The sequence below is a fragment of the Taeniopygia guttata genome, chromosome 31 (assembly GCF_048771995.1).
Source record: "Taeniopygia guttata chromosome 31, bTaeGut7.mat, whole genome shotgun sequence".
Taxonomy (NCBI): domain Eukaryota; kingdom Metazoa; phylum Chordata; class Aves; order Passeriformes; family Estrildidae; genus Taeniopygia; species Taeniopygia guttata.
The window spans coordinates 2,076,537-2,104,443 of NC_133056.1; the positions used below are offsets into that span (position 1 = coordinate 2,076,537).

At 56.2% G+C, this 27,907-nt stretch overlaps 2 protein-coding genes across 4 annotated transcripts; one reads left to right on the top strand and one right to left on the bottom strand.

Moving 5' to 3' along the window:
- Positions 1–2,737: 2,737 nt before the first annotated feature.
- Positions 2,738–17,369, top strand: DPF2 (double PHD fingers 2). Of its 2 annotated transcripts, XM_041712019.2 has the most exons (12): positions 2,738–2,848; positions 4,898–5,058; positions 6,233–6,340; positions 7,703–7,866; positions 8,996–9,088; positions 9,286–9,364; positions 9,897–9,938; positions 11,898–12,035; positions 12,110–12,238; positions 13,623–13,735; positions 14,569–14,650; positions 15,385–17,369. In XM_041712019.2, the coding sequence occupies exons 1-12, from the start codon at positions 2,817–2,819 to the stop codon at positions 15,459–15,461; spliced, it is 1,218 nt and encodes a 405-aa protein (XP_041567953.1). In that variant the 5' UTR covers positions 2,738–2,816; the 3' UTR covers positions 15,462–17,369. The 2 variants fall into 2 exon arrangements, with proteins under 2 accessions (XP_041567953.1, XP_041567954.1); XM_041712020.2 differs by lacking the exon at positions 9,897–9,938.
- A 609-nt stretch (positions 17,370–17,978) lies between these two features.
- LOC121468417 (solute carrier family 22 member 6-like) lies at positions 17,979–27,144 on the bottom strand. Of its 2 annotated transcripts, none has more exons than XM_041712027.2 (11): positions 27,038–27,144; positions 24,978–25,394; positions 24,722–24,825; positions 24,126–24,280; positions 23,033–23,201; positions 22,384–22,507; positions 21,722–21,831; positions 20,938–21,152; positions 19,961–20,069; positions 19,019–19,222; positions 17,979–18,164 (listed from the first exon to the last, which is right to left on the bottom strand). In XM_041712027.2, exons 2-11 carry the CDS (start codon positions 25,353–25,355, stop codon positions 18,095–18,097), a joined length of 1,638 nt encoding a protein of 545 aa, XP_041567961.2. In that variant the 5' UTR covers positions 25,356–25,394; positions 27,038–27,144; the 3' UTR covers positions 17,979–18,094. The 2 variants fall into 2 exon arrangements, with proteins under 2 accessions (XP_041567961.2, XP_072776408.1); XM_072920307.1 differs by lacking the exon at positions 27,038–27,144 and adding an exon at positions 26,763–26,861.
- Positions 27,145–27,907: the final 763 nt, after the last annotated feature.

The window sequence follows — 27,907 nt, forward strand, 5'->3', positions numbered from 1 at the left end:
CCCTTGTCCCGCCTCTTCCTTCCCCTCCCCCTCTGCGTCAGTAAACCCGAACCACTTTTGGTGCAAACACCCAGAATTTGGGGATAAACCCATTTTCCAAAGTTTTCATTGGTAAAATAATTAGCAGACTGAGGTTAATTAGGCTCGATCAGGTTGAATTTCTATCTGGTCCAACTCTTCCCTGCTCTAAACTCTTTTCTCCCCCCACACTCTGTCCACGTTTTATTTATTTTGGGATTTTTCCTCCCCAAATCAATTCCAGCCATTTCAGAGCCTCGTTTGTGATTAATTAACCCCCGGGACGTTTGTGATTAATTAACCCCAGAGATTGGGATGGGACCGTGGCTCCATGTCCCCTCCTGTCCCACAGACACACCACAGCTGCTGCTCAGACCAACAGCCCAGAACGGCTCATTTTGGGTGGGTTTCTGTGGTTTGGGGGTTTTCCAACATGAGCTGGGCTGAGACAACGTGGATGGACTTTTTTTCCTGGATTTCACCCCAATTTTCCTGGCTTCCACCTTAATCAGGGATTTGAAGATGGAGCTGTTTGTGCCCCACCTCGGCCCAGGAATTGCGAAACCGTCGCTGCCGGAGCCGTTTTGAAATAATCAAAATCGGCCAAAATCCCCTTTTTTCCTGTTTTGTCCCTTTTCTGCCCCAGTTTTTTCCCTTCCACAACCCAGGGCTGACTTTTGGGGTGTTCCAGCTCGTTCACTTGTTTCTGTTCTCCCCTCACTCATCCCCCTCTGCTCCAGTCCTGGAAAAGCTCCTTTAACTTATCAAATTTGGGGTTTTTTTTAACCTTGAAAAGGTGATTTTGCTTTTCTCCCCCCTCCCCTCCTTCCTCTCTTCCCTCCCTCCCACACCCCTCAGACCAGCTTGCTATAAACCCCTGAAATTATCCCCAAAATTAGTGTTATTATCCCTGAAATGTTTTTTTTTCCTCAATCTCATCTCCTGCAAAAAAAAAAAAAAACAAATTCTTTAATTAACTTTTAATTAATGAATAAATAATTTGGGATCCCTTTCCACAGGACTGGAGCCTCCTTCACTTCTCCCCTAATTAATCACTCCCCAAATTAACGATTTATGCAAACCACAGCTGCTGATTTACTCCTAATTCCAAGAATTTGAGTCATCTGGAGCAGCCGTGACTCAGCTCCCCCTCCCTTTTTGGGGAGTTTATTCTGGATTCAAGCAAGGATGGAATCATTAATTAACCCCAGCAGGGGCACAGGCCTCCCTCCCAATTTCCTCGTTATCCCGGGATTTCCGGGCAGTGGATTAACGCCGCCCACGCCAGCGGTCAGTGCTTGACCCCCGGCGTGGCCGGAGCCCGGAACGGAGCCAGAGCAACAGCTGGCCTGGGATTACCAGGAGGAGGAGGAGGAGGAAGAGGGAGGAAGGTTTGACCAGGGGGTGACCTTGGGGGAAAAAGGCAAATTCCCAGCAAACAGGGAAAAAAAAAACAGGTAGGATGTGGAAATAAGGAGGAAAAAGAGAGAGGAATTCACCTGGAAATAAATGGGGAATTCACCTGGAAGTGAGGAACTCACCTGGAAATAGGGAATTCACCTGGAGATGAATGCTCACCTGGAAGCTGACGTCAAACCACGCTCGCCGTGGGGTCTGTGGGTGACCTCTGTCCTGAGGGATGAATTTGGGGATACTTGGTTAATTCAGGTTGGATAAAAAGGGAAAAGAGCTCAACAATGGGAACTTTTGGCAGGAATTTTTGGGGATGAAGAGCCATAAGGAATCTGGGGGGATGAGGGATCCATCCTCACTTATCCCGAATTTCACCTCTCCCAGCCCTCGTTTATCCCTCGTTTCATTCCCCCATCCCCAATTTATCCCTCATTTGCCTCCCAACCCTCACCCCTCTTTCCATTTTATCCCCCAAACCTCCTCCATCCCTTCCCTCCCCATTCTCCCTCTTCCACCCCATTCCATGGAAAAGTTGAGAAAACCTTTGGGATCATCAAATCCAACCTGGCCATCCCTGAACAGCGTCCCCATGTGCCACATCCAGGCTTTTTTTTGGGATAATCCCAGGGTGGGACAACCCTTTCCAGGAACTTTCCTGAATAAACCTCCCCTGACACAACTCGAGGCTGTTCCTTTTGTTTTATCCATGGGGAGAAGGGATCTCACCCCCAGCCCCATTCCAGGGAATTGTAGGGAGCAGTGCGGTCTCTCAAATCTCCTTTTTCCACGATAAACCCCCTCATCCTCATGCCATCATTTTCCCCCTCACTTTCTGTCCATTTTTGCCTCACTCTCCTGCATTGCTCTCTCCCATTTTTCCCCTCATTCTCCCCCCATCTTGTCGCTCATTCTCCCCCTCAGTCTCCCCCCCGTATCCCCCACTCTGCCTCCCTCCCTCCCTCATCCCCAGGCCCTCCCTTCCTCCCCGTACCTTCACCCACCCCTTTTTGCTGGATTTTCTCCTTTTCTGTGCATTTTCCCCCTCAGATCCTTTTCCCGCCATTTTCCCCCTCAGACTTTCGCCCCTGCCCCCTCACTCTTTTCCCGCCTTTTCTCGGCCCCCCACCGCGCACGCGCGCGCGGCGCACAGCGCCCCCCAGCGGCCGGGAGGACTCCACGCTCCCTTTCCCCCGGCTCTCCCTCCCTCCGCCCCCCCTTTCCCCACCCTTTCCTCTCCCCGCTCCTCCTCCTCCTCCTCCCTCCATCCCTCTCCTTCCTCCTCCTCCTCCTCCTCCTCTTCCTCCTCCTCCCTCCATCCCCCTCCCCGCCCCTCCCGCCCCTCCCTCCGCGCACGCGCCCCGCGGCGCCCCGGCGGCGGAGCCAAGATGGCGGCGGTGGTTCAGAATGTGGTCAAGCTGTGAGTGCGGCTCCCCCCCCCTCCCCACACACCGCCGGTCTCCCCCTGCGGCGCGGGAATGGTGCGGCCCGGCCGGGCGCGGGAAGCGGGACCCCCCCTTGGCCCCCCGCGCGCCGGACGGGACCAAGCGGGCGGGGAGGGGGGTGGGGAGGAAGCGACACGAGCGCATTGTTCGCGGTGAACTTTGCTGAGGGGGGCGTTAAGGACACCCCAAAATCCTCCCCCAGCACCGGGAGGGCCGCAGAGGTGTGAGGGGAGGGCAGAGCCTGCGAGGGTCCCCAGGGGCCGGGGGGATCCCGCAGGTCTGGCCCTGAGGGGGTTCTGGAGAGGGCAAAGGCGGGGGGTTCACCCCTGTAAAATTCCCTGGATTGTATCGCTGTGCTTCCCTGTGCTCCCTCATGTATCCCTAAACTCCCGCCTGCGAGCGTCCTGGAGAGGCCAAGGACGGGGGAGTCATCCCAGCGCATCCCTGTGCATCCCTGGAGATTCCCTGTGCATCCTTGAATATCCCTAAATATCCCTGAATATCCCTGTACCTTCCCTGCTTATTCCTGCACTGCTTCCCTGTGCATCCCGGCCAGAGGGTCCTGTGGAGGCCGAGCTGGGGGGGAGCTTCCCTGTACTTCCCTCGAAATCCTTGTATTTCCTTGTATATTCCTGTGCTTCCTTCTAATTCCCTGTATTTCTCTCTAAATCCCTGTATTTCCCTGTGTATTGCCGTACTTTGCTTTAAATCCCTGTATTTCCTGTAAATCTTTGTTTTCCTGTCCATCCCTTTGCTCCATCTTTTCCCACCCCTGTGAGAGTGTCCTGGAGAAGCCAAGGAATGGGAAATTGGAAACTTTATCCCAGAGGGTTTCCACGTTTATCCCTGATATTCACCAGGATTTTATCCCTGAGGGTTTCCAGCTTCGCCCCTGGGGGTTTTCCAGGTTTATCCCCGAGGGTTTATCCCTGATAACTCTCCAGGATTTTATCCCTGAGTCTCTCTAGTTGTATCCCTGACACTCCCCTGGTATCCCTGACATCCCTGAGAGGGTCCCCATTCCCTGTACCCATCCCTGCCAATCCCTGTGCCAATCCCTGCCATTCCTTGTGCCATTGCTTCTGCCATTCCTTGTGCCATTGCTTGTGCCATTCCTTGTGCCAGTCCCGGTGCCAATCCCTGCCATTCCTTGTGCCATTGCTTCTGCCATTCCTTGTGCCATTGCTTGTGCCATTCCTTGTGCCAATCCCGGTGCCAATCCCTGCCATTCCTTGTGCCATTGCTTGTGCCATTCCTTGTGCCAATCCCGGTGCCAATCCCTGATATTCCCTGTGCCATTCCCCGTCCCATTCCCTGTGCTGTTCCCCGTGCCCATGCCACCTTTCCCGGTGCCAATCCCGGCGTTCCCAGCACTGATCCCTACCATTCCCTGTGCCATTCCTTTTGCCAATCCCTCCCAATCCCTGTGCCATTCCCCGTGCCCATCTCTGCCATTCCCCGTGCCCATCCTGCCATTCCCCGTGCCCATCCCTGCCATTCCCCGTGCCCATCCTGCCATTCCCCGTGCCCATCCCCACCATTCCCTGTGCCCATCCTGCCATTCCCTGTGCCCATCCTGCCATTCCCCGTGCCCATCCCGCCATTCCCCATGCCCATCCCTGCCATTCCCCGTGCCCATCCTGCCATTCCCCGTGCCCATCCCCACCATTCCCCGTGCCCATCCCGCCATTCCCTGTGCCCATCCTGCCATTCCCCGTGCCCATCCCGCCATTCCCCATGCCCATCCCTGCCATTCCCCGTGCCCATCCCCGCCATTCCCCGTGCCCATCCTGCCATTCCCTGTGCCCATCCCCGCCATTCCCCGTGCCCATCCTGCCATTCCCTGTGCCCATCCCGCCATTCCCCGTGCCCATCCCTGCCATTCCCTGTGCCCATCCTGCCATTCCCCGTGCCCATCCCTGCCATTCCCCATGCCCATCCTGCCATTCCCTGTGCCCATCCCGCCATTCCCCGTGCCCATCCCGCGTTCCCGGTGCCAATCCCGCCGCGTGGTGCCGTTCCAGGCTGGGCGAGCAGTACTACCGGGACGCCATGGAGCAGTGCCACAGCTACAACGCGCGGCTCTGCGCCGAGCGCAGCGTGCGCCTGCCCTTCCTGGACTCGCAGACCGGCGTGGCCCAGAGCAACTGCTACATCTGGATGGAGAAACGGCACCGCGGGCCCGGTACGGCGCGGGACGGCGGGGAAACGGCGGGGAAACGGCGGGGAAACGGCGGGGAAATGGCGGGGAAACGGCGGGGAAACAGTGGGGAAGTGATGGGGAACAATAGGGAAATGATGGGGAACAGTGGGGAAGTGATGGGAGAATGGTGGGGAAATGGCAGGGAAATGATGGAAACAGTGGGGAAGTGATGGGAAACAGTGGGGAAATGATGGAAACAGCAGGGAAATGATGGGGAAACAACAGGGAAATTATGGAGAAATGATGGGGACACAGAGGGGAAGTGATGGGGAACAGTGGGGAAGTGATGGGAGAATGGTGGGGAAATGGCAGGGAAATGATGGAAACAGCAGGGAAATGATGGGGAAACAACAGGGAAATTATGGAGAAATGATGGGGACACAAAGGGGAAGTGATGGGGAACAATAGGGAAATGATGGGGAACAGTGGGGAAGTGGTGGGAGAATGGTGGGGAAATGGCAGGGAAATGATGGGAACAGCAGGGAAATGATGGGGAAACAACAGGGAAATTATGGAGAAATGATGGGGACACAAAGGGGAAGTGATGGGGAACAATAGGGAAATGATGGGGAACAGTGGGGAAGTGATGGGGGAATGGTGGGGAAATGGCAGGGAAATGATGGGGAACAATGGAAAATGATGGGGAACAACAGGGAAATGATGGGAAACAATGGGCAAATGATGGGGAAATGATGGGGAACAACAGGGAAATGATGGGAAACAATGGGGAAATGATGGGGAACAACAGGGAAATGATGGGAAACAATAGGCAAATGATGGGGAACAACAGGGAAATGATGGGAAACAATAGGCAAATGATGGGGAACAACAGGGAAATGATGGGAAACAATGGGGAGATGATGGGGAACAACAGGGAAATGATGGGAAACAATGGGGAGATGATGGGGAACAACAGGGAAATGATGGGAAACAATGGGGAGATGATGGGGAACAACAGGGAAATGATGGGAAACAATGGGGAGATGATGGGGAACAACAGGGAAATGATGGGAAACAATGGGCAAATGATGGGGAAATTATGGGGAACAACAGGGAAATGATGGGAAACAATGGGGAAATGATGGGGAACAACAGGGAAATGATGGGAAACAATGGGGAGATGATGGGGAACAGCAGGGAAATTATTTCTCCGCAGGTTTGGCGGCTGGACAGCTCTACTCGTACCCGGCGCGGCGCTGGCGCAAGAAACGCCGCGCCCACCCCCCGGAGGACCCCCGGCTCTCCTTCCCTTCCATCAAACCCGGTAATTCCCCCGATTCCTGCTGGATTCCTGTGAATTCCACCCCGGATCCGCCAGCATCCCTCACCCACCCTCCTTTTTCCCGGCTTTTCACCATTTTTCCCTTTTTTTCTCTGTTTTTTCCTCATTTTTACCCACTCTTTTCTCCATTTTTACCGATTTCCCCAATTTTTTCCCCATTTCCCCTGTTTTTCCCCTTTTTCCAATTTTTCCCGTTTTCCTCCCATTTATCCCATTTTTTCCCTTTTTCCCCATTTTTCCAATTTCTCCCCCCATTTTTCCCATTTCCATCCCCATTTTTCCTCCCATTTTTCTTCCATTTCCCCCATTTTCCAATTTTTCCACGATTTTCCCCTTTTTCCCCATTTTTATCCCCTGTTTTTCCTGTTTTTCCCCCCCATTTCCCCCATTTTTCCAATTTTCCCCCCATTTTTCCCTTTTGCCCCGTTTTTATCCCCCATTTTTCCCGTTTTTTCCCCCCGTTTTTCCCGTTTTTCCCCCCTGTTTTTCCCATTTCCCCCCCCATTTCTCCCGTTTTTCCTCCCTTTTATCCCGTTTTCCTCCCATTTATCCCATTTTTTCCCTTTTTCCCCATTTTTCCAATTTCTCCCCCCATTTTTCCCATTTCCATCCCCATTTTCCTCCCGTTTTTCTTCCATTTCCCCCATTTTCCAATTTTTCCACGATTTTCCCCTTTTTCCCCATTTTTATCCCCTGTTTTTCCTGTTTTTCCCCCCCATTTCCCCCATTTTTCCAATTTTCCCCCCATTTTTCCCTTTTGCCCCGTTTTTATCCCCCATTTTTTCCGTTTTTCCCCCGTTTTTCCCCCCTGTTTTTCCCATTTCCCCCCCATTTCTCCCGTTTTTCCTCCCGTTTATCCCGTTTTCCTCCCATTTATCCCATTTTTTCCCTTTTTCCCCATTTTTCCAATTTCTCCCCCCATTTTTCCCATTTCCATCCCCATTTTCCTCCCATTTTTCTTCCATTTCCCCCATTTTCCAATTTTTCCACGATTTTCCCCTTTTTCCCCATTTTTATCCCGTTTCTCCCCCCCATTTCCCCCATTTTTCCAATTTTCCCCCCATTTTTCCCTTTTGCCCCGTTTTTATCCCCCGTTTTTCCCATTTTTCCCGTTTTTCCCCCCGCTTTTCCCGTTTTTTCCCCCCTGTTTTTCCCATTCCCCCCCCCATTTCTCCCGTTTTTCCTCCCGTTTATCCCGTTTTCGCCCCATTTATCCCATTTTTCCCTGTTTTTCGCCCCCGTTTATCCCGTTTTCGCCCCATTTATCCCATTTTTCCCTGTTTTTCGCCCCCGTTTTCCCCGTTTTTCCCCGTTTTTCCCCGTTCTGGCCGTCTCCCGGCGCAGACGCGGAGCAGGCGCTGAAGAAGGAGGCGCTGCTGGCGCAGGACGGGAGCAGCCTCGAGGCGCTGCTGCGCACGGAGCCGCTGGAGAAGCGCGCGCTGCCGGAGCCGCGCGCCGACGACGACGGCCTGGCCGACTTCCCGCCCGCCAACAGCCGCGCCCGCAAGGTGCCGGCGGGAATTCCGGATGGGAATGTGGGAATTCTGGGCGGGAATGTGGGAATTCCGGATGGGATAGCAGGAATTCCAGGCGGGAATGCAGGAATTCCAGACAGGAATGCGGGAATTCCAGGCAGGAATGCGGGAATTCCGGATGGGATAGCGGGAATTCCAGACAGGAATGCAGGAATTCCAGGCGGGAATGCAGGAATTCCGGACGGGATAGCGGGAATTCCAGGCAGGAATTTGGGATAGTGGGAATTCCGGACGGGAATGCGGGAATTCCAGGCGGGAATGCAGGAATTCCGGATGGGATAGTGGGAATTCCAGACAGGAATGCGGGAATTCCAGGCGGGAATGCAGGAATTCCGGATGGGATAGCGGGAATTCCGGACGGGAATGCGGGAATTCCAGGCGGGAATGCAGGAATTCCGGATGGGAATGTGGGAATTCCGGACGGGAATGCAGGAATTCCAGGCGGGAATGCAGGAATTCCGGATGGGAATGTGGGAATTCCGGACGGGAATGCAGGAATTCCAGGCGGGAATGCAGGAATTCCGGATGGGATAGCGGGAATTCCAGGCGGGAATGCGGGAATTCCGGACGGGAATGCAGGAATTCCAGGCGGGAATGCAGGAATTCCAGGCGGGAATGCAGGAATTCCAGGCGGGAATGCAGGAATTCCAGGCAGGAATGCAGGAATTCCAGGCGGGATAGAGGGAGTTCCAGCCAGGAATTTGGGGTAGCGGGAATTCCAGCCAGGAATTTGGGACAGTGGGAATTCCAGATGGGATACTGGGAATTCCGACCGGGAATGCAGGAATACCAGGCAGAGAATTGGGAATTCTGGCTGGGATAGCAGGAACTCCGGGAATGCGCGAATTCCATATGGGAATGCAGGAATTCCAGATGGGAATGCGGGAATTCCAGATGGGATAGCAGGAATTCCGCCCTTCCAGGACATTTTTTTGGGGATAAAACACCTGAAATTCCCTTTCCATCCACAAAAACCTTTCGGTGCCTCCTCTGGGATGGATCCAGCTGTGGCTCCTCCTGCATCCCTTCCCATTTTTCCTGTTTTTTCCCCGTTTTCCCCCATTTTTCCCTGCTCTGACCCCTCTGCTCTGCTCGTTCCCAGCGGATCCTGGAGCCCGACGATTTCCTGGACGATTTGGACGATGAGGATTACGAGGAGGACACGCCCAAGCGGAGAGGGAAGGGCAAGGCCAAGGTGAGGCCATTCCAGGCGATAATTCCAGGCGATTCCTGGGACACAGCCGGGAAAACCGGGATCCACACCCAGATTTTTCCCCGATTCCCAAGGATTCGTGGTCGCTTCTGGGCTGTTCCCACCGCGGGGCACTGTTGGGACGCTCCTTTCCCCGCTCCTCATCCCGGTTTTTCCCCCAAATCCCGATTTTTCCGCAGGGAAAAGGCGTCGGGGGGGCTCGGAAGAAGCTGGACGCCGCCATCCTGGAGGACCGGGACAAGCCCTACGCGTGTGACAGTGAGTGCCGGGAGAGCCCCGGGATCCCCGTCCCAGGGAGGGCAGCGCCGGGTCCCACCTTCCTCCCGCGGAGTTTTCCCACCGGGAATACTGGGAGACAGCAGGATACAAACCGGGATAAAAGCAGCTTGAAACCAGGATGAAAAGCAGGATAAAAAACCAGGGTGAACTTCCCCAGCAACCCCCAAAAGGGCCGGGAAGGCCCCTCCCCTTCATCCCAGTGGTTTTCCAGTCGGATCCCAGTCCCTGGGAGCCGTTCCCAGCCCTCCCTTAAGGATCTGGGAGCTGTGAATTCCAGCAAAACCCTCGGAGTGGGGGCTCTGTCCCTTCCAGCCCACAAATCCAGGGATAACGGGATGGGGAACGTGAGGGAGGCTTTGCCAGCTCCTTCTTCTCTCTTCTTCCTCCTGTCCTGCCACTTCCCAGCACTAATTCTCCCCCTGGCTCCCTGAGGTTGTGTTTTTCCTGCCCTTTTTTCCCGGTTTTCCGTGTGTGTCCGTGTCCTCTCACGACTTCTCTTTCTGTGTTTCAGACAGTTACAAACAAAAGCATTCCTTGAAACCTCCCGACCGAGGTAGTTCCGCTCTCTCTCTGCTCGTTTTTCCTGCTTTTCCTCCTTTTTTTTCCCCCCTTTTTTCCACCCAAAAAAAAAAAAAAAAACCACCCAAAAAACCAACAGGAAAAAACAAAAAACCCAAATCCCCCTGCGGAGCCCCGGGGTGGGCAGGAGGAGGGGAGGGAGAAGCCAAAGGCCACGGGAGCGACGTCAGCGCCGGCCCCGCTCGGGCCCCCTGACCCTTTTCCTGCAGGGAACGGGGCCAGGAAAACAAAGATTAACCCCCCCGCGGAGCCAGCAATGGGAAAAACACGGAGTTCCCACCCAAATCCCGGAGTTTTCACCCAAAATCCGGAGTTTGCACCCAAATCCTGGAGTTTGCACCCAAATCCTGGAGTTCCCACCCAAATCCCAGAATTCCTACCCCAGTCCCAGAGTTCCCGCCCCAATCCCAAATCCCGGGATGTGCTGCTGCCTCCAAAGCCCCCCCAGTTGTTTTCCTGCTCCAAATCCACGGAATTTTGCCTCCAAAAAGCCCCCAAAAATGGGGATGGGCTGCAGGTGGGGAGGGGAATTTGGGATATTCCCGGGATGTTCCTGAGGCTCCTCTTCCTCACCTCGGGAGGAGAATTCCAGAGTCGAGTCTGGAGATTGTCCTGGAGGTTTTGGGGGCAGGAAAGGTGACTTTGGAGCCCCGTGGATCGGGAGGGAAGCGGGAATTTCCTGGGAATCACATTGGGATTGCTGCCTCTTCCTCGCTGCTGCTCCAATCCTGTTTTCCCCACCGATCCCGGGACAATTCCCGTGGTTTTTATCCCAAAATATCCAGCGTGGCTGCAGGAGCCAGCCTCCCTCTGGAAGTTCAGCCCCCATTTTCCCTGATCCAGCTGGTTTTTTTCCTGATTTTTCCACGGTCTGGGGAGATCCCGAGGTGGAAGCGGATCCAGAAACTCCCGTGGTGTTCTGGAAAAGCTCCGGAATCAGGAAATCTCATCCCAAAGCAGCTCATTTCCAGTTTTTGGGAAAATGCAGGGGAAACTTGGGAAACATCTGCACCGAGCCCTGGAATTCCCCCTCCTGTGCTGCTTTTTGGGGATTTTATCCCAGTTCCTCAGGCTCATCCTTCCCACACCAAAACGGGGCTGGAAAGGGATTTTGGGGTGTCCTTGGATAAGGAAAAACCCCAAAAATCCCTGGAAAAGCAGCGCTGGGGAACTGGAGCTGATCCCTGATCCACGAGGAGCCAGATCGAGGCAGAAATCTCCCAAATTCCGGGGTGGGAAACAGGAAAAGTGATGGATTTTGGGGTTCCAAGGAGCTGGGATGGATCCATGGCCGCTGCCAAATCCTTCCTTGGAACCCCAAAATTCCCAAATTTCCCCTTCCCTCGGTTTTTAACCTAAGGATGGGAATTTTTGGGGTGGGTATTTCCTCTCCACGACACATTCCCAATGAGGATTTTGCCATTGGATTGATCCTGGGGAATTTACCTGGAATTCCTGTGGGATTTCCTGAGGAATTTACCTGGAATTCCTTTGGGATCCCAGGGTGTTCACCTGGAATTCCTTTGGGATCTCCTGGGGAATTCACCTGCAATTCCTGTGGGATCCCGGGGAATTCACCTGCAATTCCTGTGGGATCCTGGGGAATTGACCTGGAATTCCTTTGGGATGTCCTGGGGAATTGACCTGGAATTCCTTTGGGATCTCCTGGAGAATTTACCTGGAATTCCTTTGGGATCTCCTGGGGAATTTACCTGGAATTCCTTTGGGATCCCAGGGAATTCACCTGCAGTTCAATTCCTTAGCAATTCCGGGTGCTTTTACCCAGTCCCAGCCTCTTTCCTCTCCCAGCCCGGCGCTGGGATCGGCCCGGAGGGTTCGGGATTTGGGATTTCCCTCCCCTGCCGGTCCCTAACTGGGATTTCCCGGGGTTTTTCCCGGATTTCCCGGGGTTTTTCCCGGATTTCCCCGTCAGTCTGCGGGAAGCGCTACAAGAACCGCCCGGGGCTCAGCTACCACTATGCCCACTCCCACCTGGCCGAGGAGGAAGGCGACGACAAGGACGACTCCCAGCCCCCCACGCCGGTGTCCCAGCGCTCCGAGGAGCAGAAATGTGAGGAAAAAAACCCCAAAATCCCCGGGGAGACATCGGGAATTCCCGGCCCTGATCCCCGTTCCCTTCTCCAGCCAAGAAGGGTCCCGACGGATTGGCCCTTCCCAACAATTACTGCGACTTCTGCCTGGGGGACTCCAAGATCAACAAGAAGACGGGACAGCCCGAGGAGCTCGTGTCCTGCTCCGACTGCGGCCGCTCCGGTGGGGACGGCCGGCGGGCCCGGCTGGGGCTGGGGGTTTGGGATCGGGATGGGGCTGGGGGGTTTGGGATCGGGATGGGGCTGGGGGCTTTGGGATCGGGATGGGGCTGGGGGGGGGTTTGGGATCGGGATGGGGCTGGGGGCAGCTTTGGGATCGGGATGGGGCTGGGGGCAGCTTTGGGATCGGGATGGGGCTGGGGGCAGCTTTGGGATCGGGATGGGGCTGGGGGGTTTGGGATCGGGATGGGGCTGGGGGGTTTGGGATCGGGATGGGGCTGAGGGGGTTTGGGATCAGGATGGGGCTGGGGGTTTGGGATCAGGATGGGGCTGGGGGGGTTTGGGATCGGGGATGGGGCTGGGGGGGTTTGGGATCGGGATGGGGCTGGGGGTTTGGGATCGGGATGGGGCTGGGGGGGTTTGGGATCGGGATGGGGCTGGGGGGGTTTGGGATCGGGGATGGGGCTGGGGGGGTTTGGGATCGGGATGGGGCTGGGGGAGCTTTGGGATCGGGATGGGGCTGGGGGGAGTTTTGGGATCGGGGATGGGGCTGGGGGGTTTGGGATCGGGATGGGGCTGGGGGGTTTGGGATCAGGGATCCAAGGGTTTCCTTCTGGATTGGGGCCAGGCTGGGGCTGGGGGGAGCTTTGGGATCGGGATGGGGCTGGGGCTGGGGGGAGCTTTGGGATCGGGATGGGGCTGGGGCTGGGGGGGTTTGGGATCGGGATGGGGCTGGGGGGGTTTGGGATCAGGGATGGGGCTGGGGCTGGTGGGGGGGTTTGGGATCGGGGATGGGGCTGGGGGAGCTTTGGGATTGGGGATGGGGCTGGGGGGGTTTGGGATCGGGATGGGGCTGGGGGGGTTTGGGATCGGGATGGGGCTGGGGGGACCTTTGGGATCAGGGATCCAAGGGTTTCCTTCTGGATTGGGGCCAGGATGGGGCTGGGTGGATGTTTGGGATCGGGGATCCGAGGGTTTCCTCCTCCTGGATTGGGCTGGGGTTGGGGAAGATCTTTGGGATCGGGGATCCAAGGGTTTCCTTCTGGATTTGGGCTGACGGAAACATTTGGGATCAGGGATCCGAGGGTTTCCTCCTCCTGGAGGGGCCAGATTGGGGTGGGGAAGGATCTTTGGGATCATGGATCCCAGGGTTTCCTTCTGGATCGGGGCTGGGGGGCTGTTTGGGGTTGGGGATCCCAGGGTTTCCCTCTCCTGGCTTGGGGCTGGGGCTGGGCTTGGGGTTGGGGTTGGGGAGGACCTTTGGGATGGAGGATCCGAGGGTTTCCTCCTCCTGTCCCCACGTCCTGCTGTCCCTGGGGTGTCCCTGGGGTGTCCCTGGGGTGTCCCTGGGGTGTCCCTGATGTCCCCGCTGTCCCCGCTGTCCCCAGGTCACCCGTCGTGCCTGCAGTTCACGCCGGTGATGATGGCGGCGGTGAAGACGTACCGCTGGCAGTGCATCGAGTGCAAGTGCTGCAACATCTGCGGCACCTCCGAGAACGACGTGAGTGCCCAAAAACCTCCTGGGGCTGCCCAAAGATCTGCTGGGGGTGCCAAAAAATCACCTGGGAGTGCCCAAAAGTCTCCTGGGGGTGCCAAAAAATTTCCTGGGGGTGCCCAAAAATCTCCTGGGGGCGCCCAAAAATCTCCTGGGGGTGCCCAAAAATCCCCTGGGGGCGCCCAAAAATCATCTGGGGGCGCCCAAAAATCTCCTGGGGGTGCCCAAAAATCATCTGGGAGTGCCCAAAAATCACCTTGGGGTGCCAAAAAATCACCTTGGGGTGCCCAAAAATCTGCTGGGGGTGCCAAAAAATTGCCTGGGGGTGCCCAAAGCTCCTGGGAATGCCCAAAAATCATCTGGGGGTGCCCAAAAATCACCTGGGAATATCCAAAATCACCTGGGAATGCCCCAGGACTCAGCTGGAACCTGGGAATGCCCCCAAACCATCTGGGAATGGCCCGAAATTCCCACTGGAGGCTCTTTTGTGGGGGAAATCCTTGGGGTTTAGGAGTCCATGTGACCCAGGAAAGGCTTTTTTTGGGGGAAAAAAACCTGGATTTTGGTAATCCGCAGGATCCCAGAACCATTCTGGGAGAAATCCTGGGAATCTTCCTGCAGGAAACTTCTGCCTTTCCAGAACCTTCTGGATACGGGGGAGGACGATGTTGGGGTGGGGAAAATCCTGTAGTGAGCTGTGGGGGAGGATTTTTTTGGGGGGAAAAGGGGGAATTTGGGGAGGGGGATGATGGGAATCCTTTAGTGAGCTGTGGGGGAGGATTTTTTGGTGGGAAAAGGGGAATTTGGGCAGTGGGATGATGGGGATGTCCCCGGGCCAGGACCAGCTGCTGTTCTGCGACGACTGCGACCGCGGGTACCACATGTACTGCCTGACCCCCCCCATGTCCGAGCCCCCCGAGGGTGAGTCCGGCCCCGGGGTCTGATCCCCTGGGATCCTGTCCCAAATCCTTCCCTGAAATCCCTGATCCCCTGGGATCCCACCCCAAAACCTCCCCTGGAACTCCTGATCCCACCCCAAATCCTCCCCTGGGATCCCGTCCCAAAATCTCCCCTGAAATTCCTGATCCCACCCCAAATCCTTCCCTGGGATCCCACCCCAAATCCTCCCCTGGGATCCCACCCCAAATCCTCCCCTGGGATCCCGTCCCAAAATCTCCCCTGAAATTCCTGATCCCCTGGGATCCCACCCCAAAACCTTCCCTGGGATCCCTCCAGGTTCTCCCTGGGTTTCCTCCTGGGATGTGGGGAGGGCTTTTATTGTCCCAAATCCTCCTTTTCTTCCTCCTTTTCGTCCCTCCTCTTCCTCCTCTTCTTCCTCTTCCTTCATTCTCCTTTTCCTCCTCCTTCCTTTCTTCTCCTTCTTCCTCCTCTTTGTTCTCTTGCCCTTCCTCCTCCTCCTCTCCATCTTCTCCCTCCCTTCCTTTTCTCTTCCTCCTCTTCCTCCTCTTCCTCCTCCTCTTCCTCCCTCCCCTTTCTTTATTCTCTTCCTTCCTCCTCCTCTCCTTTTCCTCCTCTTCCTCCTTCCTCTTCCTCCTTTCCGCTTCCCCCTCTCCCTCCCGCCCTCATTGGTTAATTGATTTGGTTAATTGGGGAGGAAGAGGGGCTGAGGCCGAAGGCTGCTCCCGTTTCTGCAGGGAGCTGGAGCTGCCACCTCTGCCTGGACCTGCTCAAGGAGAAGGCGTCGATTTACCAGAACCAGAACAGCTCCTGATCCCGCTCTTCCTCCCCATCCCCATCCTCATCCTCATCCTCATCCCCGTCCCCTCCTCATCCTCACCCCTCGGCTTTGGGGCCTTTTATTTCCCCTTTTTTTTCGCTCCTTTTCCCTTTTTCCCCCGTTTTTTTCCCCCCTTTTTTTTATTTTTCTTTTTTTTCCCTCTCATCCCATTTTCTCCCCTCTATTTCCCCTTTCCTCCTTTTTCCCACATTTTTTCATCCTTTTTTTGTTTGTTTGTTTTAACCCTTCCATTCCCTTTATTCCACCTCTTTTTTTCCTCCCTTTTCCCAATTTTGGCTCATTTTTTTTCCCAATTTTTTTCTCCTCTTTACATTTTTTGGGGTGACTGCCCCCCCCACCCAGGTGACATTTTTGGGGTGACTTTCATCCTTTCTTCCTCCCCAGTTCCCAGGATTTCACCCCAAAACTCACCCCCCTCCCCCTCCTGGCAACACCTTTTTTCTTTTGGGGAATTCCGGGGCTATTTTGGGGCTTTTTTTTTTTTTTTTTTTTTTTTGAGGGATTTTTCCCACTTTGATTTTTATTCAATTTCTCCCCATTTTTATCCCCCCCCCAAGGATGCTCCCGGCCCCTCCCCCACCCCCACGAGGCCTTACCCCTCCCCCACCCCAAAACGGGGCAGAATTCCTGGATTTGAGGATTCCCCCCCACCCCTCCCCTGCTGGCACAAAATGGGGAAAAACCCCCCAATTTTGGGGTTTTCCCCTGGCTCCCACCACCCCCCCCAGGGCTGGTTTGGGGTTCGGGGGTGGGGGAGGGGTTGAAGTTGGATTTTTGGGGGGGAAAAGCCCCTTTTAGCCCCAAAATGCCGCTGGGGGGGAGGGGAGGTGTTTGGGGCTGTGGGAACCCCCCCAAAATTCCCCAAATCCCAAATTTTCCCCCTCCCCGGGTCCCGTGGACTGAATGTGCCTGTTTTTCTAAAAAAAAAAAAACAAAAAAACAAAAATAAATGGACTTTAAAGCACCTACCTCCGACTGCCCCTCCCCCCCTGCACCCCCAACTCCCCCCCGGACCCCCCCGAGAGGACCCCCCGGGATGGGCCCCAAAAACGGCCAAAATAGCCCCAAAAATGGTCAAAATAACCCTGAAAATGACCAAAATTACTGAAATAGCCCAAAGTTGAACCAAAATAGCACCAAAATGACCAAAGTCGCTCCAAATTTACTGAAATAATGCTGAAATCACCCCAAATACCCCCAAAATAACCCCTCAAATTACTGAAATAACCCCAGAATGACTGAAGTAATCCAAAATTATTCTGATAACCAAAAAAAGGACAAAAATAGCCCTAAAAGCACTAAAATACCCCCAAAATAACCTCCAAGTGACTCGAACAGCCCCAAACCTGACCCAAATAACACCAAAATTACTCAAATAGGCCTAAAATAACCAAATAATCCCAAAGTGATGATGCACCCCCCGAAATTTTTTTTTAAACCCAAAAGATCCATAAATAAAACTAAAAATTGACCAAAATAACCCCAAAAAATCTTGGAAATGACCCAAAAATGACTGCAATATCCCAAAACTGGCCAAAACAACCCCAAAAATGACTGAAAAATGACCCCAAAGGGCTCAAAATTGACCCAAATCCCTGAAATCCCCCCCAAAATTCCGGATCCGAGGCCTCATCCCAGTGGTTTCTCTCCTCCCTGTCCTGAGCACGATTTTGGGGGGAATTGACGGCGTTTTGGTTCAAAATGGGATTTTTCCCCCCGTTTTCATGCCCTGCCGGGGGTGGGGACGTGGAAATGTCCCAAAACCAGGGAGATTCACCCCAAAGTCCCCTCGGCGAAGCTTCACGGTTGTATCTTATCCGGGAAAGAGCAAAACGACACCAAAACAGCTCATTTTTCGTAATAAAAATGGCAAAAAATGGAGTGAGTGGGGTTTTTTGGGAAAAAATGAGATTTGGGGGAAAGTTTGGGGGGAAAAGGTGGGATTTGGGGGCAAAAATTGAGGAGCTTTGCAGGAATTGAGGATTTTGGGGCAAAAATTGTGGATCTGGGGGTAAAAATGGGGATTTGAGAGCACAGTGTGGATTTGGGGCCAAACTGGAGGATTTTGGGGCCGATAGGTGCCTGGATTTGGGGTAAAAAAGCCCAATTTAGGGGCTGAGATGTGGCTTCTCTGAGGGCTGGGACTGAGTTGGTGCTGCCTGGTTTTTGGGTTGAAAATTCCCAGTTTTGGGATTGGGACATGGCTTCTCCCAGAGCCTGTGCTGAGGTTGTTCCGCCCTTTTTTTGGGGTTAAATCTGCCCCGTTTGGGTTTTTGTTTCCCGCCTGGAAATGCGAATTAATCCCATTCCCAGATTTATTTTGCAGCCAAATCGCCGGAATTGGGGCAAAGGCCAACGAGCTCCGGGAATTCCAATTAATCCTCGTTAACGAGCTCCTGGGGGGGTTCCCTGATGTCTGAGCCCCCTTTGGGGGTGGGGACGTCCCCAAATCCTTCGCCCCTCCCCCAAACGGCCGCGGGCAGAGCCGGATCCCGAAATTCCCATGAGATTTTATTGGGATTGAATAAATAACGTGGGGGGGAGGGGCTGGGGGGCTCCAGGGGGGTCCCGGCCCCAAAATCCCCCCGGGGGTCCCAAATCCCCCCTCAGGCGCCGTCCTTGCTCTTGGTGCTGCTCAGGGGGACGGCGACGTCGTCGTCCTCGAGGTGACCCGCTCTGCAGGGACCCCAAAAGCTCCCAGTCGATCCCAAAATTCCCGAAATTTTCATCCTTCCCAATCTCAGAATCTTCAACCCTTCCCAAAACCTTCAATGTTCTCCCCAGAATGCTCAGGTCTTCCCAAAACTCTCAGCCCTACCTGATCCCAAAACCTTCATTGCAACCCCCAGACTTCCATCCCAACCCCAAAACCTTCATCCCAACCCCAAAACCTCTCCCCCAACCCCAAAACCTCCATCCCAAACCTCAAAACCTCCATCCCAACCCCAAAACCTCCATCCCAACCCCAAAACCTCCATCCCAACCTCAAAACCTCCATCCCAACCTCAAAACTTCCAACCCAACTCCAAAACTTTCATCCCAACCCCAAAACCTTCATCCCAACTCCAAGACTTCCATCCCAACCCCAAAACTTTCATCCCAACCCCAAAACCTTCATCCCAACTCCAAGACTTCCATCCCAACCCCAAAACCTTCATCCCAGCCCCAAACCTTCATCCCAACCCCAAAACCTCCATCCCAGCCCCAAACCTTCATCCCAACCCCAAAACCTCCATCCCAGCCCCAAACCTTCATCCCAACCCCAAAACCTCCATCCCAGCCCCAAAACCTCCATCCCAACCCCAAAACCTCCATCCCAACCCCAAACCTTCATCCCAACCCCAAAACCTCCATCCCAACCCCAAACCTTCATCCCAACCCCAAAACCTCCATCCCAACCCCAAACTTCCTTCATCCCTTTCAACCCCAAACTTCCTGGGTTCCTCCAAGAACCGATCGCACCCCAAAACAGGGACGTTCCCCCCAGGGAAGGGTTGGGGGGTCTCAGGGGGGTTTTGGGGTGTCCTCACCGCCTCTCCACGTCCTTGACGGTCTCAGGCAGGGGCGCGTTGCGGGTCTCGGGCAGGAAGCAGGTGGCGATGGCCGAGACGATGGGCGCGGCGCCGTAGATGACGAGGGGCAGCGCCGGGCTGACGTCGGCCATCATGCGCACCAGGGGCGCCACCATGCTCCCCACGCGGGCCATGGTGCCCCCCAGGCCCATCCCCGTCTGCCTGTGCCGGGAGAGCCACGTGCGGGAGAGATGGATGGACACGGGACGGACACGGGGACGGACACGGGGACGGACACGGGGATGGACATGGGGATGGACACAGGGATGGATGGATGGATGATGGATGGATGGATGGATGGATGGATGATGGATGGATGGATGGATGATGGATGGATGGATGGATGATGGATGGATGGATGGATGGATGGATGATGGATGGATGGATGATGGATGATGGATGGATGATGGATGGATGATGGATGGATGGATGGATGGATGGATGGATGGATGATGGATGGATGGATGATGGATGATGGATGGATGATGGATGGATGATGGATGGATGGATGGATGGATGGATGGATGGATGATGGATGATGGATGGATGGATGATGGATGGATGGATGGATGGATGGATGATGGATGGATGATGGATGGATGGATGATGGATGATGGATGGATGATGGATGGATGATGGATGGATGGATGGATGATGGATGGATGGATGGATGGATGGATGGATGGATGGATGGATGATGGATGGATGGATGGATGGATGGATGGATGGATGGATGGATAGATGGAATGGTCAGTGGTTGGGTTGATGGATGGTTGGGTTAATGAGTGGTTGGGTTGATGACTTGGTTGGGTTCATGGAGGGCTGGGCTGACAGAAGGTGGGGTTGGCACGTGGACAGTGACTGGATGGGTGGGGGCAGAGCTGGGGTGACCCCACCCACCTGATGATGGTGGGGAAGAGCTCCCCCGTGAAGATGTAGGCGCAGTTGAAGGAGGCGGCCAAGGCGCCCTTCCCAACAACGGCGAAGGCCATGCGCAACGTCGGCAGCTCTGGGGACCCGCCCAAGGTGTCACCCCCGGCCCCACGGCTCCTCAGTGTCCACCCACCGGTCATCCTTCACCCCTACGGTGACCCTGCACCCTCCTGCTGCATCCCTCCCTCCCTTCCTCCTTCCCTCCATCCCCACTCCACCTCATTGTTCATCATCCATTCCTCCATCCCATTGTCCTCATCCCATTCTCCTCCATCCCATTCTCCTCCATCCCATTTGCCCCTCATCCCATTGTCCATCCCAATGTCCCCCATCCCATTGTCCTCCATCCCATTGTCCTCATCCCATTGTCCTCATCCCATTCTCCTCCAACTCATTCTCCTCCATCCCATTCATCTCCATCCCATTGTCCATCCCATTGTTGTCCATCCCATTGTCCCTCATCCCATTGTCCTCCATCCCATTGTCCTCATCCCATTCTCCTCATCCCACTGTCCCCCATCCTATTCTCTTCCATCCCATTGTCCTCATCCAATTCTCCTCCATCCCATTCTCCTCCATCCCATTCTCCTCCAACCCATTCTCCCCCATCCCATTGTCCTCCATCCCATTGTCCTCATCCCATTGTCGCCCATCCTATTCTCTTCCATCCCATTGTCCTCATCCCATTGTCCTCCATCCCATTGTCCCCCATCCCATTTTCCCCATCCAATTCTCCTCCATCCCATTCCCCTCATCCCATTCTCCTCCATCCCATTCCCCTCCTCCCATTCTCCTCCATCCCATTCCCCCCATCCCATTGTTGTCCATCCCATTGTCCCCCATCCCATTGTCCTCATCCCATTGTCCCCCATCCAATTCTCCCCCATCCCATTCCCTCATCCCTCCCCATCCCGTCCCGGTCCCGTCCCGGTGGCCGCTCCCACCGCTGGGCACGAAGATGTTGGCCAGGATGCAGAGGCCGGCGAGCGCCAGGGAGCCGCCCTGGGCCGGGCGCCGGCCGAGGCAGGAGATGACCAGCACGGACAGGAGCTTGGCCGGGATGTCCACGGCGCCGAACACCAGCTGGCTCAGGTAGACGTTGAAGCCAAAGCCCTGCAGGTCCATGGCCAGCCCGTAGTAGGCGAAGCTGGTGGAGAACCTGCGCCAAAATCTGACAAATCAGCACCGAAACCACCCAAAATTGAACGGCTGGGACTCCAAAAGATGGAGGTTGTCCCAAAAGATGGAGGTTTGCCCTGAAAATGGGGCTTGGTCCCAAGAGAGGATTTTTTTTCCTCCAAAAGTTGTGGGTTTGTCCCAAAAAGTGGGGGTTTTCCCAAAAAAATATGGGAAATTTACCCCAAAAGGTGTTTTTCCCCCTCCAAAAAAAGTGGGTTGTTTCCCCCGAAGTTGTTTCTTGCCCAAAATATGAGGTTTTTTTCTCAATGAAGGTCAGTATTTTATCCAAAGATGTTCTTCCCCAAAAGATGTTTTTTCCCCTAACAAGTGAAAAACTTTCCCCAAAAAACTGAGGTTTGCCTCAAAAGGTGGGGGGATTCTATCTCTCAAAAGGCGTTTCTTTTGCACCCAAAATCAGGGATTTTTACCCAAAAAGTGATGGGTTATTTCCCCGAAATGTGGGGTTTTTCCCCCTCAATTATCTTTTGTCCCTAAATAGTGCTTTTTTTACCCCCCCAAAATAAAAAAGTGCTTTTAGCCAGGACGCACCAGACGAAGGAGACCCCGCACGACACCGTCCTCATGCCGGGGGTCCGGGCGAGCGCGGCCACGGCCCCGCCGGGCAGCGGCGGCTCCCGGTGCACCAGAGCCCGCAGCGCCTGCGGAGACCCCCGGATCTGCGGGATCCGCCGGGATCCACCCCGGGGAGGGCTCCAGGGGGCTGGGGAGGGGGATGCGGGGGGCTTGGGGGGGATCCGAGGGGTCTAAGGGGGGATTGGAGGGGTCGAGGAAGGATCTGAAGGGTCTGGGTGATCCAGGGGTTCTGGAGGGGTCTGGGGGGGATCTGAGGGGTCTGGGGGGATCTGAGGGGTCTGGGGGGATCTGAGGGGTCTGGGGTGGGATCTGAGGGGTCTGGGGTGGGATCTGAGGGGTCTGGGGGGATCTGAGGGGTCTGGGGGGGATCTGAGTGCTCTGGGGGCGATCCAAGGAGTCCGTCGGGGGTTGGGGGAATCGCGCTGATCGCACCGAGGGGATCTGGGGGGATCGAGGCCGTGGAGAGAGGGACTGGGGGAGATCTATGGGAGAACAGGAGAGGATTTGGGAGATCCCCCAAGATCGGGGTGGGTCAGGGATGGAAAGAGAACTGGGGGGGATTTAGAGGGAGATCGAGGGGATTTTGGGGTTCAGAGGGCCCCCAGACCCCTCCGCACCTCCTCGCTGAGCTTGTCCCCCTCCTCCTTCCTGCCGTTGATCCGTGCGACCTTGCGGAGCCCCCGCAGGGCCAGGTCGGCTCGGCCCGAGGTCACCTGCCAGCGCGCCGACTCCACGTACAGCCTGGGCAGGGGGCGAGCTGCCACCGGGGGTCCCAACCCCCCGGCCTCCCATCGCCCCCAAAGCACCCCAAACTGGGGGGGCCGGGGGTTCCCATCACCTCCCACCCTCCATAAGGATCCCAGACTGGGAGGGAGATCTGGGGGTCCCTGCACCCCAAAAATCCCAGACTGGGAGGGAGATCTGGGGGTCCCTGCATCCCAAAGATCCCAGACTGGGAGGGAGATCTGGGGGTCCCTGCACCCCAAAGATCCCAGACTGAGAGGGAGATCTGGGGGTCCCTGCACCCCAAAAATCCCAGACTGGGATGGCAGGGGAAGGTCTGGGGGTCCCTGCATCCTCCTCCACCCCAAAGGACCCCGGACAGAGGGGTCAGGGGTAGGTCAGTGGCAACCCCAGCATTCAGGGGGGGCCTTCCCCACCCTTTAAAGACCCCAGACTCCCAATATCCCTTTTTCCCCCCCAAAATCAGGACAGGGGTGGGCACCAGGGGTGGGCACTGGGGGTGGGCACTGGGGGGTCCTGTACCAGGAGTAGAAGAAGAAGACGAAGAAGGGCAGGGACACGGCGAGCTGGAGCTGCCGCCAGCGCGGGAGCACGAAGGCCACGGCCGCCAGCACGAACTGGCCCAGGGTGTAGCAGTAGCCATTGATGGTCCCCACCACGGCCCGTGCCTCCGTCGGGATCCACTCCATGCCTGCGGCACCACCGCGGGGTCAGGGGCTGTCCCAGGGGGCCCTGGGGTGGGCTTGGGGGTTGGGTTCCTCACGTGGGAGGTTGGGTCAGTGGGGTTGGGTTGGGTCAATGGGGTTGGGTCAGTGGGGTTGGGTTGGGTCAGCGGAGCTGGGTTTGGGTCAATGCGGTTGGGTTTGGGTCAATGGGGTTGAGTCAATGGGGTTGGGTCAGTGGGGTTGGGTTGGGTCAATGGGGTTGGGTTGGGTCAGTGGGGTTGGGTCAGTGGGGTTGGGTCAGTGGGGCTGGGTTTGGGTCAATGGGGTTGGGTCAGTGGGGTTGGGTCAGTGGGGTTGGGTTGGGTCAGCGGAGCTGGGTTTGGGTCAATGCGGTTGGGTTTGGGTCAATGGGGTTGGGTCAGTGGGGTTGGGTTGGGTCAGTGGGGCTGGGTTTGGGTCAATGGGGCTGGGTTTGGGTCAATGGGGTTGGGTTGGGTCAGTGGGGTTGGGTCAGTGGGGTTGGGTCAGTGGGGTTGGGTTTGGGTCAATGGGGCTGGGTTTGGGTCAATGGGTTTGGGTTGGGTCAGTGGGGTTGGGTCAGTGGGGTTGGGTCAGTGGGGTTGGGTCAGTGGGGCTGGGTTTGGGTCAATGGGGCTGGGTTTGGGTCAATGGGGTTGGGTTGGGTCAATGGGGTTGGGTCAGTGGGGTTGGGTCAGTGGGGTTGGGTCAATGGGGTGGGGATGGGGTTGGGTCAATGGGGTTGGGTCAATGGGGTTGGGTGGGGTGGGGTGGGGTTGGGTGGGGTGGGGTTGGGACCCTACCATGGATCATTGGGGTTTGGGGTGGATGTGTGGGTCCCGCCCTGGGTTGTGGGTCCCTCCCTGGGTTGGGGGTCCCGCCCTGGGTTGGGGGTCCCGCCCTGAGTTGGGGGTCCCGGGGCGGTGGCTCACAGAGCGAGGCGGAGTTGAGGGACACGCCGGCCATGGCCAGCCCGGTCAGGAAGCGGCACACGCAATAGACCAGCAGGGACGGGGCGGCGGCCGTGCCCACCCCCGTCGCCCCCAGCTGCAGGTAACACCAGGTGAGCAGTGCCCGGCGCCCGAACCTGCGGGGACATGGAACTGGGAGCACTGGGAGCACTGGGAGCACTGGGAGCACTGGGAGCACTGGGAGCACTGGGAGCACTGGGGTTTTGGGGGGTGTGAGGAACTGGAGGTACTGGGATGGGGCAACGTTGGATTCTGGAGATACTGGGCTGGGGACAGCGGTACTGGGAAGGGCGACTGGGGTCACTGGGGCAGGGCCGTGGGCACTGGGATGGGCACACTGGGAGCACTGGGGTGTGCTGGGGACACTGGGAGTGACGTGGGGACAGAGGGGGACAACCCACGCTGGGACAGACCCACCCTGGGGACACCGGAACAGCGGGGGCCAAGGGAGCAGAGAGCACGCCCCTCCTCTCTCCCTTCCCAGCACCTCCCAGTTTGTCCCAGCACCTCCCAGTTCCTCCCAGTTCCTCCCAGTCCAGTGCCGGGGCAGCACGCACTTGTCGGAGAGGACCCCGAAGAGGCAGGAGCCCAGCAGGATCCCGGCCATGTAGATGGACTGGGCCACCTGCTTCAGCTTCTTGGAGTCACACACCAGGTCCCACTGCCACCGGGAGGGGACACGGGGTCACCACGGGGGTCACCACGGGGACACCAAAAAGATCACCACAGGGGTCACCATGGGGACATCATGGGGGTCACCATGAGGGACACCGGCATGCCCCCGGCGACCCCGGGGTGTCACCCCTCCCTCACCTCGGTGATGATGGTGTCGGTGAAGATGCCATCCAAGTACGTCCAGCCGTCGTGGCACGGCTCGGTGGCCGCCTCGGTGGCCGTGCCATTGGCCGAGCCGTTGACGTCCAAGAGGTGCCACTGGGGCTCCACGTAGCGGCGGCAGCTCTGGGGCCGGCGGTGGCCGTCCAAGGGGATGGACACGAGCAGGGGGACGTCGGCCGCGGTGGCGTTGGCCGCGGGCCGGGGCCGGCAGTGGTGCTCGGGGGTGCCGGCGGTGAAGTTCTGCAGGAGGTTGTGGCTGGCCAGCATCAGCAGCGGGGTGGCCAGCGCGGCCACGTAGGTCACCTGGAAGCGGCCCATGCCACCCAGGCGGGCCAGCAGCTCCACGAAGGACATGGCCGGAGAGCGGACGGAGCTGGACACGGCCCGGGTCAGCTGCGGGTGGGAAGAGGAGGAGAGGCTGAGGGATTGATTGCTCAATCAATCAATCAATTGGTCTATCAGATGGATCAGCTGATGTGTTGATAGATTGATCCATCCCTTGATCAACGGACTTATCTGTCTGATTGATCAATCTGATGACCAGTCTATCAATCTATCAATCTCTATTGATCTATCAATCTCTCTTATCTATCAATATATTGATCTATTATCTATCAATCAATCCACCTATCACTGTCACTCTCACTCTATTCATCAATCAATCAGTTACTGATTATTTCTTGTTCTCAGCTCCCCCCATCCCTTCCCAATTAATCAGTCTATCAATCAATCAATCAATCAATCAATCAATCAATCAATCAAACAAACAATCAATCTTCTCTCCCCAGTCCCACCAATCCCCCAGATCCCTCACGATCAATCGATCCCCACCTCCTCCTCCTCCTCCTCCGGCCGCTCCCGGCCCGGACTCTCGGGACTGTCCGGCTCTCCGGCCGTCCCTCTGTCCCTCCGGCCGCCCCTCCCTCGGCCCCGCCCCCCCGGCCCCTCCTTCACCCCCCGGGCAATCGATCAATCCATGGATCAATGGATTTCTCCGCTCTCTCTGCCCATTTATTGATCCTTAGCCTGTCAACAAATCGATTTTCTGCTGATAATAACCTATTGATAGATCTGTTGATCCCCCGCCAATCAATCCAGTGAGTTCTTCCTCTATTGATAGATTATTGATTACTAGCCTCCCTTTAACTATAATAGGTTGATCATAATTAGTTCATGATCTCTTTTTGTATTAGTTTATTGATCTATATGTTTCTCTTATTGATCTATTGACCAATTGAGTGATCTATTTTCTACTGATGGCTTCATCAATCAATTAACCTAGAGGGATCTCAATTGATCCATCTATTATTCTGTGTATTTCTAGGATCAATAAATTGATCTCTCATCTGTTGATCCAATTAGTCTCTATTTTTCTATTGACAAATCTATTGAACCATGATCAACCAATCAGAATAATGATCTCCTTCTCCACCAATCATTCTAATGATCCAGTTATTGAGTTGTAATCTATTGATCAATGTATTAATATCAACATCTCTATTGATCAGTCTCTTGGCCTGTGATCTTCCTATTGATTGATTTGTTGACCTTTAATTGCTCTCTTAATTGATATATTGACCTTTAATCCCTCTATTTGTTGACTTATTTATTTCAATCTCTCTATTGATCAACCTCCTGACCTATAATCTCTCTATTGATCAGCCCTTCCCTCCATCAATCGTTCTATTGAGCTTTGATCTCTGTCCTGACCTCGCTGGGCTCTCCGTGACCAGCCCATCGATGTCTCTATTGATCACTCACCTGTCTGTCAGTCCCGGTGCCTCCTGGCCTCTCCCAGCACCAGATCCCGGAGCCCCCGGTCGGCCGCTACCACCCCCCGGCCCCGCGGCCGCCCATGGCCCTGCCCTGCCCCCGGCCTGGCCCCGCTCCTATTTAAGGCCACCCCGGTCCCGGTTAACGTTTGACTCCGCCATGGATCGGTGGAGACGCTCTCGGGGCGGAAATGCCGGTGCCAGACCCACCCGGGACACCCGACAGCTGCCCCTCCACCCCACCAAACCCATCCTCTTCCTCACCCTGGAAGCCCCCAGGCCCCGGCAGATGGGGATCCCCGGCCCCCTCTGGCCCGTTCTGCTCCTCCAGCGTGGATCATTGATGAGGCAAAGTCCCGGGCGCCCTGAACCGCGTCCCTGGGAGCCCCTTGGACCCCGGGCAGGAGGGCACCGGGGGCAGCGGAGCGTGGGCGGGATGGGGGGGACGTGGGGGATGACGGGGGGAGCTGGACACCCGGATTGGCACCGGCCGGAATGCCGTGGGCCGGGTGTGTGGACACGTGGATCCTCAGGATCTCTGGGTCTGTGACATCCCAACGCCCTCAGAATGTCAGGAGACCAGGGATGCATGGGTGGTCTGGATCCCCGGGATCCCGGATCCCCGGACATTCAGGCACCGGAGTCTCTGGTCCTTGGGATCCCCGGGTCTTTGGGATCCTCGGGATCCCTGAGGCCTCGAGATCCCTGAGCTCTTGGGATGTCTGGGAACCCTGGTGCCTGGATCTTGTGTCCCTGGGATCCCTGGACATCCCAGCACCTGAATCCTGGGGAGCTGGGTCTTTGGGGTGTCCAGGATCAGGGTGTGTGGGTCCTTGGGATCTCCAGGAACCCAGATATGGGGGTTCTTGGGGTCCCCTATCCTCGGGATTCCAAATCCTCGGGATCACCAATCCTTGGGACCCCTGATCCTCAGGGTCCCAAATCCCTGGCATCCCCCATCCCCAGACCCCAAATCCCCAGGATCCCAAATCCCCGGGGTCCCCAACCCCCAGATCCCCAATCCTCGGGGTCCCGGATCCTTCCCGCGCTCTCTCCCGGCATTTTCCATCCCCGGCAGCTCCGGCCGAGGAGGAGGGGCGGGCGGGGGTCCCGCGGTGCCGAGGCCGCGGTGTC

Bases quoted from the DNA above. Each gene is read 5' to 3' on its own strand.
- DPF2 (XM_041712019.2), top strand. From the start codon at position 2,817: ATGGCGGCGGTGGTTCAGAATGTGGTCAAGCT. The intron at 6,341-7,702 runs GTAATTCCCCCG...CTCCCGGCGCAG, and splicing joins CTTCCCTTCCATCAAACCCG to ACGCGGAGCAGGCGCTGAAG. The intron at 13,736-14,568 runs GTGAGTGCCCAA...TCCCCGGGCCAG, and splicing joins GCGGCACCTCCGAGAACGAC to GACCAGCTGCTGTTCTGCGA.
- LOC121468417 (XM_041712027.2), bottom strand. From the start codon at position 25,355: ATGTCCTTCGTGGAGCTGCTGGCCCGCCTGGGTGGCATGGGCCGCTTC. The intron at 24,826-24,977 runs GTGAGGGAGGGG...TCCCGGTGGCAG, and splicing joins CCGACACCATCATCACCGAG to TGGGACCTGGTGTGTGACTC. The intron at 24,281-24,721 runs GTGCGTGCTGCC...ATGTCCCCGCAG, and splicing joins TTCGGGGTCCTCTCCGACAA to GTTCGGGCGCCGGGCACTGC.